This window comes from Clinocottus analis, unplaced genomic scaffold (genome assembly GCF_023055335.1).
Source record: "Clinocottus analis isolate CAN_PGR_092001 unplaced genomic scaffold, fCliAna1.0.p SCAF_17, whole genome shotgun sequence".
In the NCBI taxonomy this organism is placed as follows: domain Eukaryota; kingdom Metazoa; phylum Chordata; class Actinopteri; order Perciformes; family Cottidae; genus Clinocottus; species Clinocottus analis.
This window is the reverse complement of record NW_027175898.1, coordinates 3652730-3664514: the sequence shown is the minus strand read 5'-3', so window position 1 is coordinate 3664514 and position 11785 is coordinate 3652730. Positions and strand designations below refer to the sequence as shown.

At 45.0% G+C, this 11785-nt stretch overlaps 1 protein-coding gene across 1 annotated transcript; it reads left to right on the top strand.

The window, feature by feature from the left end:
- Positions 1-1058: 1058 nt before the first annotated feature.
- On the top strand, positions 1059-6909 carry bsdc1 (BSD domain containing 1). Its single transcript, XM_068581120.1, has 11 exons — positions 1059-1252; positions 1845-1899; positions 2526-2642; positions 2780-2947; positions 3263-3317; positions 4231-4346; positions 4523-4591; positions 5041-5125; positions 5211-5702; positions 5880-5983; positions 6824-6909. Exons 1-11 carry the CDS (start codon positions 1242-1244, stop codon positions 6851-6853), a joined length of 1302 nt encoding a protein of 433 aa, XP_068437221.1. The 5' UTR covers positions 1059-1241; the 3' UTR covers positions 6854-6909.
- The last annotated feature ends 4876 nt before the right edge of the window (positions 6910-11785 follow it).

Genomic DNA, 11785 nt, shown 5'->3' with positions numbered 1-11785 from the left:
TGAAAATCCTGGGACCCAACCAAATGGATGTGGAAGAAAGCACGAAAGAGACGAAAGCCTGAGTGTCTCTGAAGCCCACTGAGCACACGGCCACCCAACTTTGGCTAAAACACCCAAGCGTCTATAGTGGCATTTCAGTGGTGTCGATTAATGTGGTGAATGGGTTTTAAAACAGTGAATTGTGTCGTAAAAAATGCCAACAGTGGCTACAAAACTGCTCGAACCTCTTCCACCAACATGTACACTAAGCAAATAACAGATCTTTTTCTAAATCAATCTAGGTTTAAAGCATCTCCACATATTCATGAATACTGAGACGTTGAACACATTGGACAGGTTGTGAACGCTTCAGAGAGGAGAGTTGTTTAATAAAACATATCGGAAGAATGTGGAATACAGAGCACCTCATAAAAAATAGAGAAACAAAAATTGCTATTCTTAGCCAACACACAAACGAACTACAGTAGTGATGAAGTTTGGCCTGAAGGTGGCACCAGAGGTACACAACTGTTACACAATCCAAAGGTTAACCTTTTCAAGTGTCAACATTTAAAATGTGATTAAATTGTGGGCAGAGAGAAAGGAGGTATATTTCAGAATAAAATATAACTCATATATATATATATATATATATATATATATATATATATATATATATATATATATATATATATATATATATATATATATATATATATGAGGATATAACATACGTTACATCCTCCTTCCTCTAAGTCTAAGATGGTTATATGTCATGAGGTGTATAACACTGGAATAAATCGACAATGAATGAATACTTTACGAATACTGTACTTTTTTGTTCATCATTCATTTTATTTATGTGTATATATATATATATATATATATATATATATATATATATATATATATATATATATATATATATATATATATATATATATATATATTAATCCCATGTAGCCCACAGAGTGCTTCACAAACCACAGTCTCCTTTGCCCCTCAGTCTTTGGCGTTGCCGTCTAATTTGGTCCCCTGCAGCCTCCATAGCCAGCACAAAAACCAGCAAAACATTTGATGGTCGCAAACTGTGCAGGAGGACAATTCAAAACAGCGCTTCCCTTCGACGCAATCCCTGCATATGTAAACCCGAGCATCTGCGCATCGCAGGAGGGAAGTCGTGTCGCATCACGTGCGCATCCTTTCAAACCATGCAGCCGGGGTTAGAGTTCAGTAAATACTGATGATGTCATCGTCTGAAGATGGCTGAAGGGTGAGAGTGAACTCGCGAATTATTTTTGTGGGGTTTTAACTATAATAAAGCCGAGAGCACCGTCGTCGTGCTCACACTGTGCTCGTTATTGCGCCACGTGTAAAAGGTGCCCGCGTGCGGCCGGCTCGTGGAGACGCCGAAGCTTCTGCGACTCACGGAATCGGTCCAGGAAGTGCGTTTGTTTACCAAAACATAGCCCGGCTAGCTGTTAGCCAGTGCGGAGCAGCTTGACTCACGCAGGGGCAAAGCGTGGACATGTACATACACACGCACACGTCCTCTCTCCTCCTACAGCTGGCGAGTCTGTCCGGACTCAACAAGCGCACTCGTGGCTCGCTTTCACACAACTTGCTCGCGTTGCGCTGCTAGCTGGCGTTAGCTCCCTCTGCTAGCTTTGACTGTGAGTGAGTTAGCCAGAACTAGCTCGAGGGAGACAGCAGACAACTGTCAGTAACTGACGTGTCGCTGTATTGGTGAGCCGTTTTTGAGCGTTTGGTAAAAGGGTTGTTGTTGTTGTTGTTGTTGTTCTGGAAATGTTTTCACAGCTGTTTCTGCGTGTTAGCCCGTCTCTAAACGTCCTGTGTGTTTCCAGAGAAGGCTGGTGGGGAGGCTGGCTTCAGCAGAGCTTCCAGGCCGTCAAAGATAAGGTAATCCTCACGAATACAGTCACCCACACCAGTGGCTTGTTTACTTGTTAGTGTCGCACGTTGTTAGGATTTTGTAAATCTTTTCAGCAGATGCACAAGACAAGTTGGACAACAACACACATGAACCACATAGTTGTCATGAAAGGTCAGAGCCAGAACGTATAGCTGTCGATGCACCATTATTACTGGCAAAGTATAATTCAAGGATATAACTGTAGTGTCATTTGAACATCACCGCCTGTGAATGAGAGCTGGTTGCACAGCATGATTACAGACTAGCTTCACACCATGGCAGCTATATGTTAGTGTCGACAGACGATCAAGAGAAAGTTACAGCTGTTCAACTCTCTGGAACATTTCTTGTTTCAAGAGATTTGAACATGTGGGACGATTCATTCACGATGCCTGAAGGTTGTCGTTCTGCTGACAGACCACAGAGGTTAATCACGCCTCTTTATTAACAGTTGGAAATGGATGTATGTTTGGCTGTGAGCCTCTATTTGTGTCATTTGAATGTTGTGTTTTTTTATGTGCATGCACACTTTATCTGAAACGAGTACTTCCTCATGGAGATTATTAAGGTGAAGCTGGATGTTGTTGATGGTGGTTGTTTGATTCTCCTGCAGTCAACTGAGGCCTTAGAGTTCATAAAGCGAGACCTGACCGAGTTCTCCACTGTGGTGCAACATGACACAACCTGCTCAATTGTGGCCACGGCCACGGCTGTCCGGAATAAGCTCGCGGTAAGTCGCAGCCTTCTTCGTGTTCATTGTTTATTTTTCTCTGTGTAACAGTCGGGTTAAGTGGCATGTCTCCTGTGAGGATGAGATTTGTAGATGCTCAATACAAATCTAACCAGTGTGTTCATGCTGCTTTCCAGGTGGAAGGTTCGTCTGAGACCTCAGAAAAGGTGAAGAAGAGCCTCTCTAGTTTCCTCGGGGTGATAACAGACACGCTTGCTCCACCCCCTGATAAAACCATTGACTGTGACGTAATCACGTTGGTGGCAACGCCATCAGGAACGACAGAAATCTACGACCGTTCTAAGGTGGGTCGACAAGTCCTTTTTAGCTGAAAAATAGACTTTGGAGTCACCTGTTAATACGTAAAGTTCACTGTATCACAAACGCAGAGTTTCTAATTGATGGAGCAGAGGAGCGAAGGCCGATCTCTGTGCAAGGGGTTCTTGTCGCTACACAAATGGGAAAACGTGACTCTGGTTAATCTCCTTGGACAAAGTGTTGATTCAGGACAGATGGTTGTCTCATGTTTTGTCATGAGAGGCTGCTTGACTGTGAAAGTGAGCACATGATGTGCACGTTGATACGGAACAACCACAGCTAAGCATTTGTTTGTCCCGCAGGCACGTCTCTACAGTCTGCAGGCGGACCCTGCTACATACTGCAATGAGCCTGATGGTAAGACGCCACACAGACCACCATGAGCATGTTAGACTGGTGTTAGTTATGTTGTGTGTACTGGGAGCTATTCTTTAATTTGTTGTGTTTCTATGCTAGTTATATTAGATTAGTGATCTTTAACCTTTTTTGCGCCACACAATATTTGTGTAAGAAATTATAGTCACAGACCGGCCTTCACGGTGTGGGTGATAAATATGCCGTAAACAATGTATACAACCGGCATGAAAACAAATATGAAGTGCATAAAAATACAACTCACCATTACGTCGGATTAGTGGAAGCCCTGAGCTTGTTTCTCTGCAACGAGACAACAAAACCGAGATGTGTTCTTCATGTCCAGTTTACTCTGTAACTTAAAACCTGCTTCTCAAAGACAGGATGTTGGAAATTGAAGCAGGATTTCAGAGCTTTTTTTTGCGATCGCAGGATATTCTGCCTTGATTTTAATCCAGAACAACTGCAAAGTTGTTGTCTGAAACAGACTTTTAAGTTGATTTTTTTTTTTGTGGTAATGTATCACGCGACCACTTGACGTGTGTCAATAGGCTTCGACAAACAGACGGATGTATCCAGACATTTTCAAAATGAGGCCTTTCTAGTCTTTATAATCACCCAACATGTTTTTTCATTCATCGTTTCTGTGCGGTTCGTTGACCGGTATCGGGCTGCAGCCCAGTGGTTGGGGACCGCTGCTTTAGAATACTCTCTATACTATGTTTTGTATTTATTTTTGATTCTGTGACACATGTATGATTTCTAGATTGGTGTATTATGAGATATATTGTGACCCACAATATATCTCATAATGTGTTAATTGTAAGGTGGGCTAACTGTAAGATGGATGTGATATTACAAGCCTTCCAAGTATTGTCTCTTAAATGTATTTTAATAAGAAGTGGTTTTGGTCCAGGTCCCCCGGAGCAGTTTGATAACTGGCTGTCCAGATTCAGTTTGGAAGACAAGAAAGCAGAACTCTCCGAGCTTTTGGTCAACAGTCCCTCTATCCGAGCCCTTTACACCAAAATGGTATGTATGGATGCTTTTCTCCTCGCTTATTATAAAGCATCCCACTCTAGTTTTGGTCAGAACTACTGCGTCCCCATACATAGGCGCCCTACTATCAGCGCTTTTTCAACGCAAAAGAGAACCTGAGATGTCGACAAGATGAGGACGGTTTTGTGTATCTGTACCTGTATTCACAGGTGCCGGCGGCTGTAGCACATTCAGAATTCTGGCAGCGGTATTTCTACAGAGTCTTCCAGTTGGAACAGGTAATTAATTATGCTGTTTTGTACTCTGAACTGCAGAATTCAGCTCAAATGATTGTCTCGGGTGCCACCTGCTGGTGAAACGTGCTGGAGGTCCTGAGTCACTGTCAGTGGCTCCACATGCCCGCTGTGCCTGTAGGAAGCACTGGCTGTGTTATATAATCTGAGAGCACTTTAATTGAAACATGATCCACTTTAAGTAATATAGAAGACATTTTTTTATGGGACCGCCAGTATCGCAATACATATTTATACCCAGAATTATTTAAAATGCCGAAAAACACTTGAATAAGCAATCGAAGGTACAACAAGCAACAAGAAGGTGTGGATTTATCTTCTTGTCGACAACATAAAGGTGGCACAGAATTCAACATGTTTTATGCTGGAAAAATAAGATACATTAAAAAAAGTATGATACACACATTGAAATTCAACCAATTTGTGTTTTCTAGGAGGAGGCGAGGAGATTGGCATTGAAGCAGAGGGCAGAACAGACCGCACACACAGAGACCCTTGGCTGGGAGGAGGAGGAAGAAGGTATGCTATCTTCATTTTTTTTTTCAAACAGACAGATTATCTTTAACAAGCTGTCATTCACCGGTGTTCATGCTGTTCCTGTCAGACGACTTCCTCGGCGCTACGTCGTCATCTCGACTCAACTTGACGCCCCCCTTGGACGACAGCGCGACCCGACTCTCCTCCAACTCCACGGCTCCCGCGGGAGCGACTGTGCTGAGCCCGGTCCCGTCTCCCGCCGAAGAGCGAGACGCCGCCCTCTCCGTCAGCAGCGACAGCGTCAGCCTGCCGACGCAGGTGTCGGCGCGGCGGGAGCCCGTCGTCACGGTGCTGGCCGAGAAACTGACAGAAGCCAGCTTGGAGGATGCTGCGGACAAGAAGCGAGCAGAGCAGAAGCCCGGGAGCAGTGACTCGCAACTTGAGGCGCAAGGGAAAGCTGTAACCCAGCCAGAGGTCACCGTTGATGGGGCGGCGGCGCGGGCTTCTGCCCCCGCCTTTAAACCAGAAGCGGCGAAGGAGGACGGGCCGCAGGACCTGAGGGTGTTCGAGCTCAACTCAGACAGCGGCAAGTCCACGCCCTCTAACAACGGCAAGAAAGGTGAGACGACTTCAGGAGGTTTTTCAGCTGGCAGTGAGATTACTACTTTTCAGTTAGGAAGTACACGTCCAGACGGGATTAAGTTCAGTGATGCGGTCGTGAACTTTCCACTAAACAGGCTTAGAGGCAGCAGATTCGAGGTCACACAGAGTTCCAAATGTGTCTTCCTGTCCCCAGGGTCCAGCACCGACGTCAGTGAGGACTGGGAGAAAGACTTTGACCTGGACATGACCGAAGAAGAAGTCCAAATGGCCCTATCTACAATAGAGGCTTCTGGAGAGGTTAGTGCTGTGCCATCTACCAATCGTGCAGTGGAAACCGCTCACGGTAACCTTCGTCTGTCCGAGTTGTATTGATTGGTAGAAGTAAATGATTATTCTAAACTTTTCTTTATTTCTGCTATCTAATTGGCATTTGTTTATGTATCTCATGAGCACATGATTTTGACACGACAGCTTCATTGTGTACTCGCTCCCCTTTTTGACCACAAAGTGCTCGCTGGGCGAGGAGCTCACGCCACTGGCGGCATCGGGGGGGGGGGGGGGGGGTGAGGTCGGCACCGTTTGTCTGCACGGGCATTCTGCGCTGCGGTGGCATAGTTTCACCTTCGGGGGACATTGCGTGAACAGGCATTATCAATCCAGTTGACGAGGGCGGCGTTCCCTGTGCGCATCATCAGTCTTCTGAGGCAGCCTGAGGTGTTTCCCTGCTGCATCTAGTTGGCTCCTTTCTGGCAGTTTGACATATGATCTGAGGAGATATTCATTGAGAGAAGATAGCTTTCTTTCTAAATGCACACAGCCCCACATCTATTATGTCACTTTCTTGCTACTGCCACCAACAAATTTCCCCTTGGGGATGACTAAAGTATACGTCTATCTATCTTGTATATACATTTTCAGTGTTTTAACTTTTTTTCTCTCTCTATATTTGACCCAAAATGACCACTGTAAGCAGACTACTTGATCACCGTTAGCAAATAGTTCAATTTCCCAAGCTTTTTGATCCATATAAGTGGTTGATTGCTGTAAAGTTGATCACTATGAGCGGTTTCCACATTAAAATGTGAATAATTGAGAATGTTTTACTCACTTTTTTTATGTTTTATTTTTTCTTACCAGATGGATGGAGACTGGGAGAACTGGGAATGAGAGCCACTGCAACACAAACTCTGTTCCGCCATTAAAGCTAGTTCTCGGCAGACGAACCATGCTTACCGTGTTTTAACTCTTTGTCCACACAGTCACCATGTCATGATTGTCAGTAGGGGATTTTCCGGCGGGATTTGACCATATTGGTGAATCTGTAGAAAAGAGCAACTGGAAGACCAAGGCAATAAGGATTACACTGCTCTGTCTGTTTAGCGCAGGAAGGCCTCCAGCGAGGGGAAGGGCCCGCGGCTACTTGTTGGGGTAACGTCTGACTTAGAGCGCATACGACACTCGTCACTTGCTTTTCTCTTCTTCTTCTTCAAAAGCTTAAAGACACACAGTGACTAGTCCGAATGTGAAAGGTGTCACTGCAGCAGGGGAGGAGACGTTTCCCCTTTTTCCTTCATGCCATTAGATACATCACATGTGTTGTGAGTGCATTGCAAGTTGGGCAATGACTTTAACGGCCGGCTGCAAAATAGCCATAAACTATAACGCTGCTTGTCATCTTTCTGAGAAGAAAAGCTTCCCACGGGATTTCTTTTCTTGTTGTTTGATGATGATCAATTGATTTAGTTCTACCTGTGGCCCCCATTATTTCTTTCATCTTTTGTGATGTGAATTATAAGTGAATCTTTAAAATGAAAACAAAAATTTTATATATATATATATATATATATATATATATATATATATATATATATATATATATATATATATATATATATATATATACATACACAAATACATATGTATATGTATTTAGCCCTTCATTTACAAAGCACTTCAATTGGATTCACTCCCAACTCTAGATATTGGCTTTGTAAAACACACTACAGTCTGATTAATGTTCTCCAAATGTTGCACAACCAGCTAACGCGTAAGTGTTGGTGTCCCCCCCCCCGTTCTCTTTGTCATATCCTGTGATTCGTTTAAATATATCAGCTTGTTGCAGGCTGTAACTCTCTTGTCACCTTTGAGCGAGGTGTTTGACTTATTGGGGTCGTGGGAATTCATTAGTTCTGACTTCACTCGTATGCGACTAAACAAAGAGAATTCGATCCGGCTCCCGGTGCCGCGATGCCAGATTATTCGGCTCGACACGGAGCGCAGCATGCCATTGACTTGTGTCGGGAGGAATTCGACAATCGCGGCAGTTGAAAGTTTCTCTGTCGGCACCGAGTTTAAAGACAAAGTGCCAAGTAGACCGAGCAGCAACGAGAGCACCCTTCATGCTTCTCCGATTTTAATATTTTTTTCCCTCTCTCCGTCATCTGTAATGTAAAGCGAGATGAGATAATCCTAGAGATGTACTATTTATACTAAAATTAACGCTTAATTATTGTATAATGTGCTTTGGATTGCATGTCTGTGCAATACCATGCGGGAACATTGTGCAGATGGTCTCTGTTGAGTTGTATGTTTTCTGTAAAGACATTGGCTTGTTCTTCAGGTTTCTCTGTTCTGACAATGTGTTGCATGTCTATAATTCTCGGCTGTGTATTCTCTCCTGATTCACACGTTGAACTAATCAAAGGTGTCCTGCACTCGTCTGTTTTCAAATCTGCTGTCAAGTTTGTTCTTTATTTTTCTTTTAAGTTGAGTATTTCACTATATATATATTTTTTTCTTCTTCCAAATGATCATTGTCATTAAAGGATTCATGGCTCGTGGGCGTCGTGTCGTGCATTGAGAAATAATCCGGCAAAGAAGAAAAACCAGACGGTTCTGTTGAAACCAGACTTGGCCGCTCAAACGTTACAATTAGTGGTGTTGAGGATCTTCAATTACAGTGCACGCTGTGCACAGGGACTCGCCGCTCATACCAAAAAAATTTGCTGATCACGCCAACTAACTGCTGGACTGTTGCGTGGAAATAGCAGCGCTCTTAAACTTAGACTTTCACAATAAAAAGTAACGATTCCTCACAGCTAGGTTTTTATTGCTGTATTGCAAATGTAATAGCTGTGTGTGGGTGGTCACTAATACAGAGAATTAGAAATACAATCCTAGTTTTATATTTCAGTGTTAACTCAAGTTCCTCTATGAATCTACAGCGTTGGTAGTCGACCCTTCAAGTTACTTTGACAACATAACTTTGTCTCTGGTACAGAATATCGCTGACAGGGTCGTTTTCTTTGCACTTTGACTTGTGGACTGAGTGTCTGGTTGCAGTGACTTTGCAATGTAATGCTTTCCCAAGATTTCATTGCACAAAAAAAAAAAAAGGTTCCCCTCATATGTGCTGTATTCTGCATGAAGTTGAACAGTTTCCATCCACTGAAGGATTGTTTACTTTGAGTGAAATATTCAAACCCAAGATCGTTCCATTGAACGGAAATATCTCGTCACTTTATACACACTTCTCCACAAACTCCGCTTGACACAGTTTTCCATTAATTAGGTTGAAACACTTTTCAAATGCAAGATTTTCAATCACAACTTTTGTATTAAATAATTGAAGCGGTGCCTGCATGCTTCCATTATGGAAAAAACAACAACCCTGCAATACATAAACCACTCACTTGGTGGTGCTGTTGCTCCATATCGCCCGCCCCCTCCCCCCAGTCACAACCTGCCACTCCTTTTCGCTCAGCCGCAGCATCCATCTCACAGACGTTCACATGTTCTGACGTGCCATTGTTCATCGCCAGCCGCATTAATGATATCATCTCGGCCGACTTTCTCTTGTTTTCGCACTGAATCTCTCTCAAGCCGGCCTCGCGGGCGTAGATGCCCGAGGAGAAGCGTCCAAGGCGGCCAGTGAAGCGTTCGGGGTCTTCTGTGGGATGGGCTGAATGTAGGTCACTGTGGAGGGACACCTGTGCAGCGCGCGGGCTCTGCAACATGGATGCTGCCCGTAAAGATGGCTCCTGTCTGTGTCTGTCTGGCTCTCTCTCCCTCCCACACCCACACCCACACACACACACACTCAGTGTGTGTGTGGGTGTGTTTGTATGATGAAAACAGACGAGGGGGACTCGTGAGCATCGCACCAATGTCAAGGACTAACGTAGCACCAGTCTCCCTTTCCAATGTCCACAATTTAGAGACAGATGAACAGAGCCTTGATCTCCAGCAAGGATGTTAATGCTTATGTAAAACTGGTGGGGGAGGGGGGGGGGAATTAATTGGCAACTCGAGCGAATGAAAGTCATCTTTGGGCCATAAATAATTTGACTCTGCAGCTGTGTTTTTGTGGCTGCAATGACACTTCACCTGCTTATTTGTTGAATGACAGTACTGCTCTTATATTCAGAAAGCAGCACCCCTCACACCCCTTTGGTAATGGCTTATGCACATGCGGCCCTAACTGCACCCCAAATAACACACACACACACACACACGGAAAGCATATACATTACATTCTTTCTTACTCTGTTCCCACTCGGAGGCCTTAGTCAGCAGAAAAGGCTGTAAAGGAATTTCCTGTTGAAGCCCACCGCTCCCTGCGTGTGTGTGCTTTACATTACCGCCGGCTCTTACCAATGTCATGTACAGATCATTTCACCGTGGACAGACAATGAGGAGGAGGAGGAGGAGGAGGAGGAGGAGGAGGAGGGTACTACTTTCCTCCTGAGGATCCATCCCCCCCTCCCCTTCGCAATCCATCCTCGACTGAACACTTTCTGCCTCTCTTTCTGCCCTCCGTCATGTACGTACACAGCACGAGCAGTCACACTCATTTCCATCTCTGAAACGCACATGCACACAGAGAGAGAGAGAGAGAGAGAGAGAGTCAGGATGAGGTCATTGTCTTGAGAGCGAGTATTATTCTCGGCACCCTAAAGGGAGAAACCCTGTAACCCCTCTGCCTTTCAGCAACGACAAAAGCCTCCCTTTGAGGGAGGAGGCAGACTCTTATGGAATGTGTTACCAGGGTTTTTTCATAAGGACTTCACCCCCCGATGCACACTCGTTTCATATGTGTGAATTAGCTTTGTGTATTTCTTTCGGCGCCGACACACACACACACACACACACACACACACACACACACGTGCGTAGTGAGTTCACGTCTCTCCTTAGTGCATCTAGACGTTTAGTTTGACTCTCTAGTCCGATAGGGACTGACATACATGTGTGAGCGGCACGTCCAACTGAGTTTCCTCCTCGTCACATCCAGAGAAACTGCAGCCACCGGGCGAAGCGCTGATCCTCTGCCGAGCCTTGTGGGGGAGAGAAGAGAGAGAAAGAGAGCGAGAGAAGGAGAGAGAGAGAGAGAGAGAAAGAAAACAACTTCTTAAGGACTCTTGAGATGCCTCTGGATTTTTCCATGACAGACCATCGCCTTTCCCAATGTCGAGCGGTGGGAACAGGCCACTTTGTTTGTACGAAGCGGTGTCTGGGAGGAATGCAGGGTTTAGCCTGGGGTGGGGGAGGGGGGGTATGATAACTCCCACTCCATTCAGATTTATGGTCAAGACGGAGGGGCTCCTCTGGATGCATGTCAGGGGACTAGTAGAACACCGCCTCTCTCCTCTGGGCCTGCCAAAGCAAATGTTTAGCCGAGCGAACCCTCGCTATTCTTTACATCCTCTCTTTTTGGCGTCTCCTTCCCCCCCCCCCCCCCGTGCAGTCATTGTGAAAAAAGTGAGCAGTTGTTCGTCTGCGAATCTTTCATACGGTGTGTTCGGTCCGAAACGTCGCGCGGCATCAGCGCGTGGTTTTCTAGTTTTAAACCTGACGATGAACCGCGTGTTGGCCCCGATGAGAGAGAGTTAGTGGAGAGCCTCCACGGGGCGCGTCCAAGAAGAGGGCGGCTCGGTCGTCTCAGAGCTTTCTGCTGATTTACTTTTTCACTTCCATTAATAATTTGGTACTTTAGGGTTGTAGGCTATTTAGCTTCCTCGCTGAGAGTTAGATAAGGAAGATTAATAGCGTCCTCGTATCTGTACGGTCAATGTGGAGTCCAGCCGGCAGCCTGTTAGC

Coding starts and splice junctions, on each gene's coding strand:
- bsdc1 (XM_068581120.1), top strand. Junction 4,592..5,040: donor GAGTCTTCCAGTTGGAACAG/GTAATTAATTAT, acceptor TGTGTTTTCTAG/GAGGAGGCGAGGAGATTGGC. Junction 5,984..6,823: donor CAATAGAGGCTTCTGGAGAG/GTTAGTGCTGTG, acceptor TTTTCTTACCAG/ATGGATGGAGACTGGGAGAA.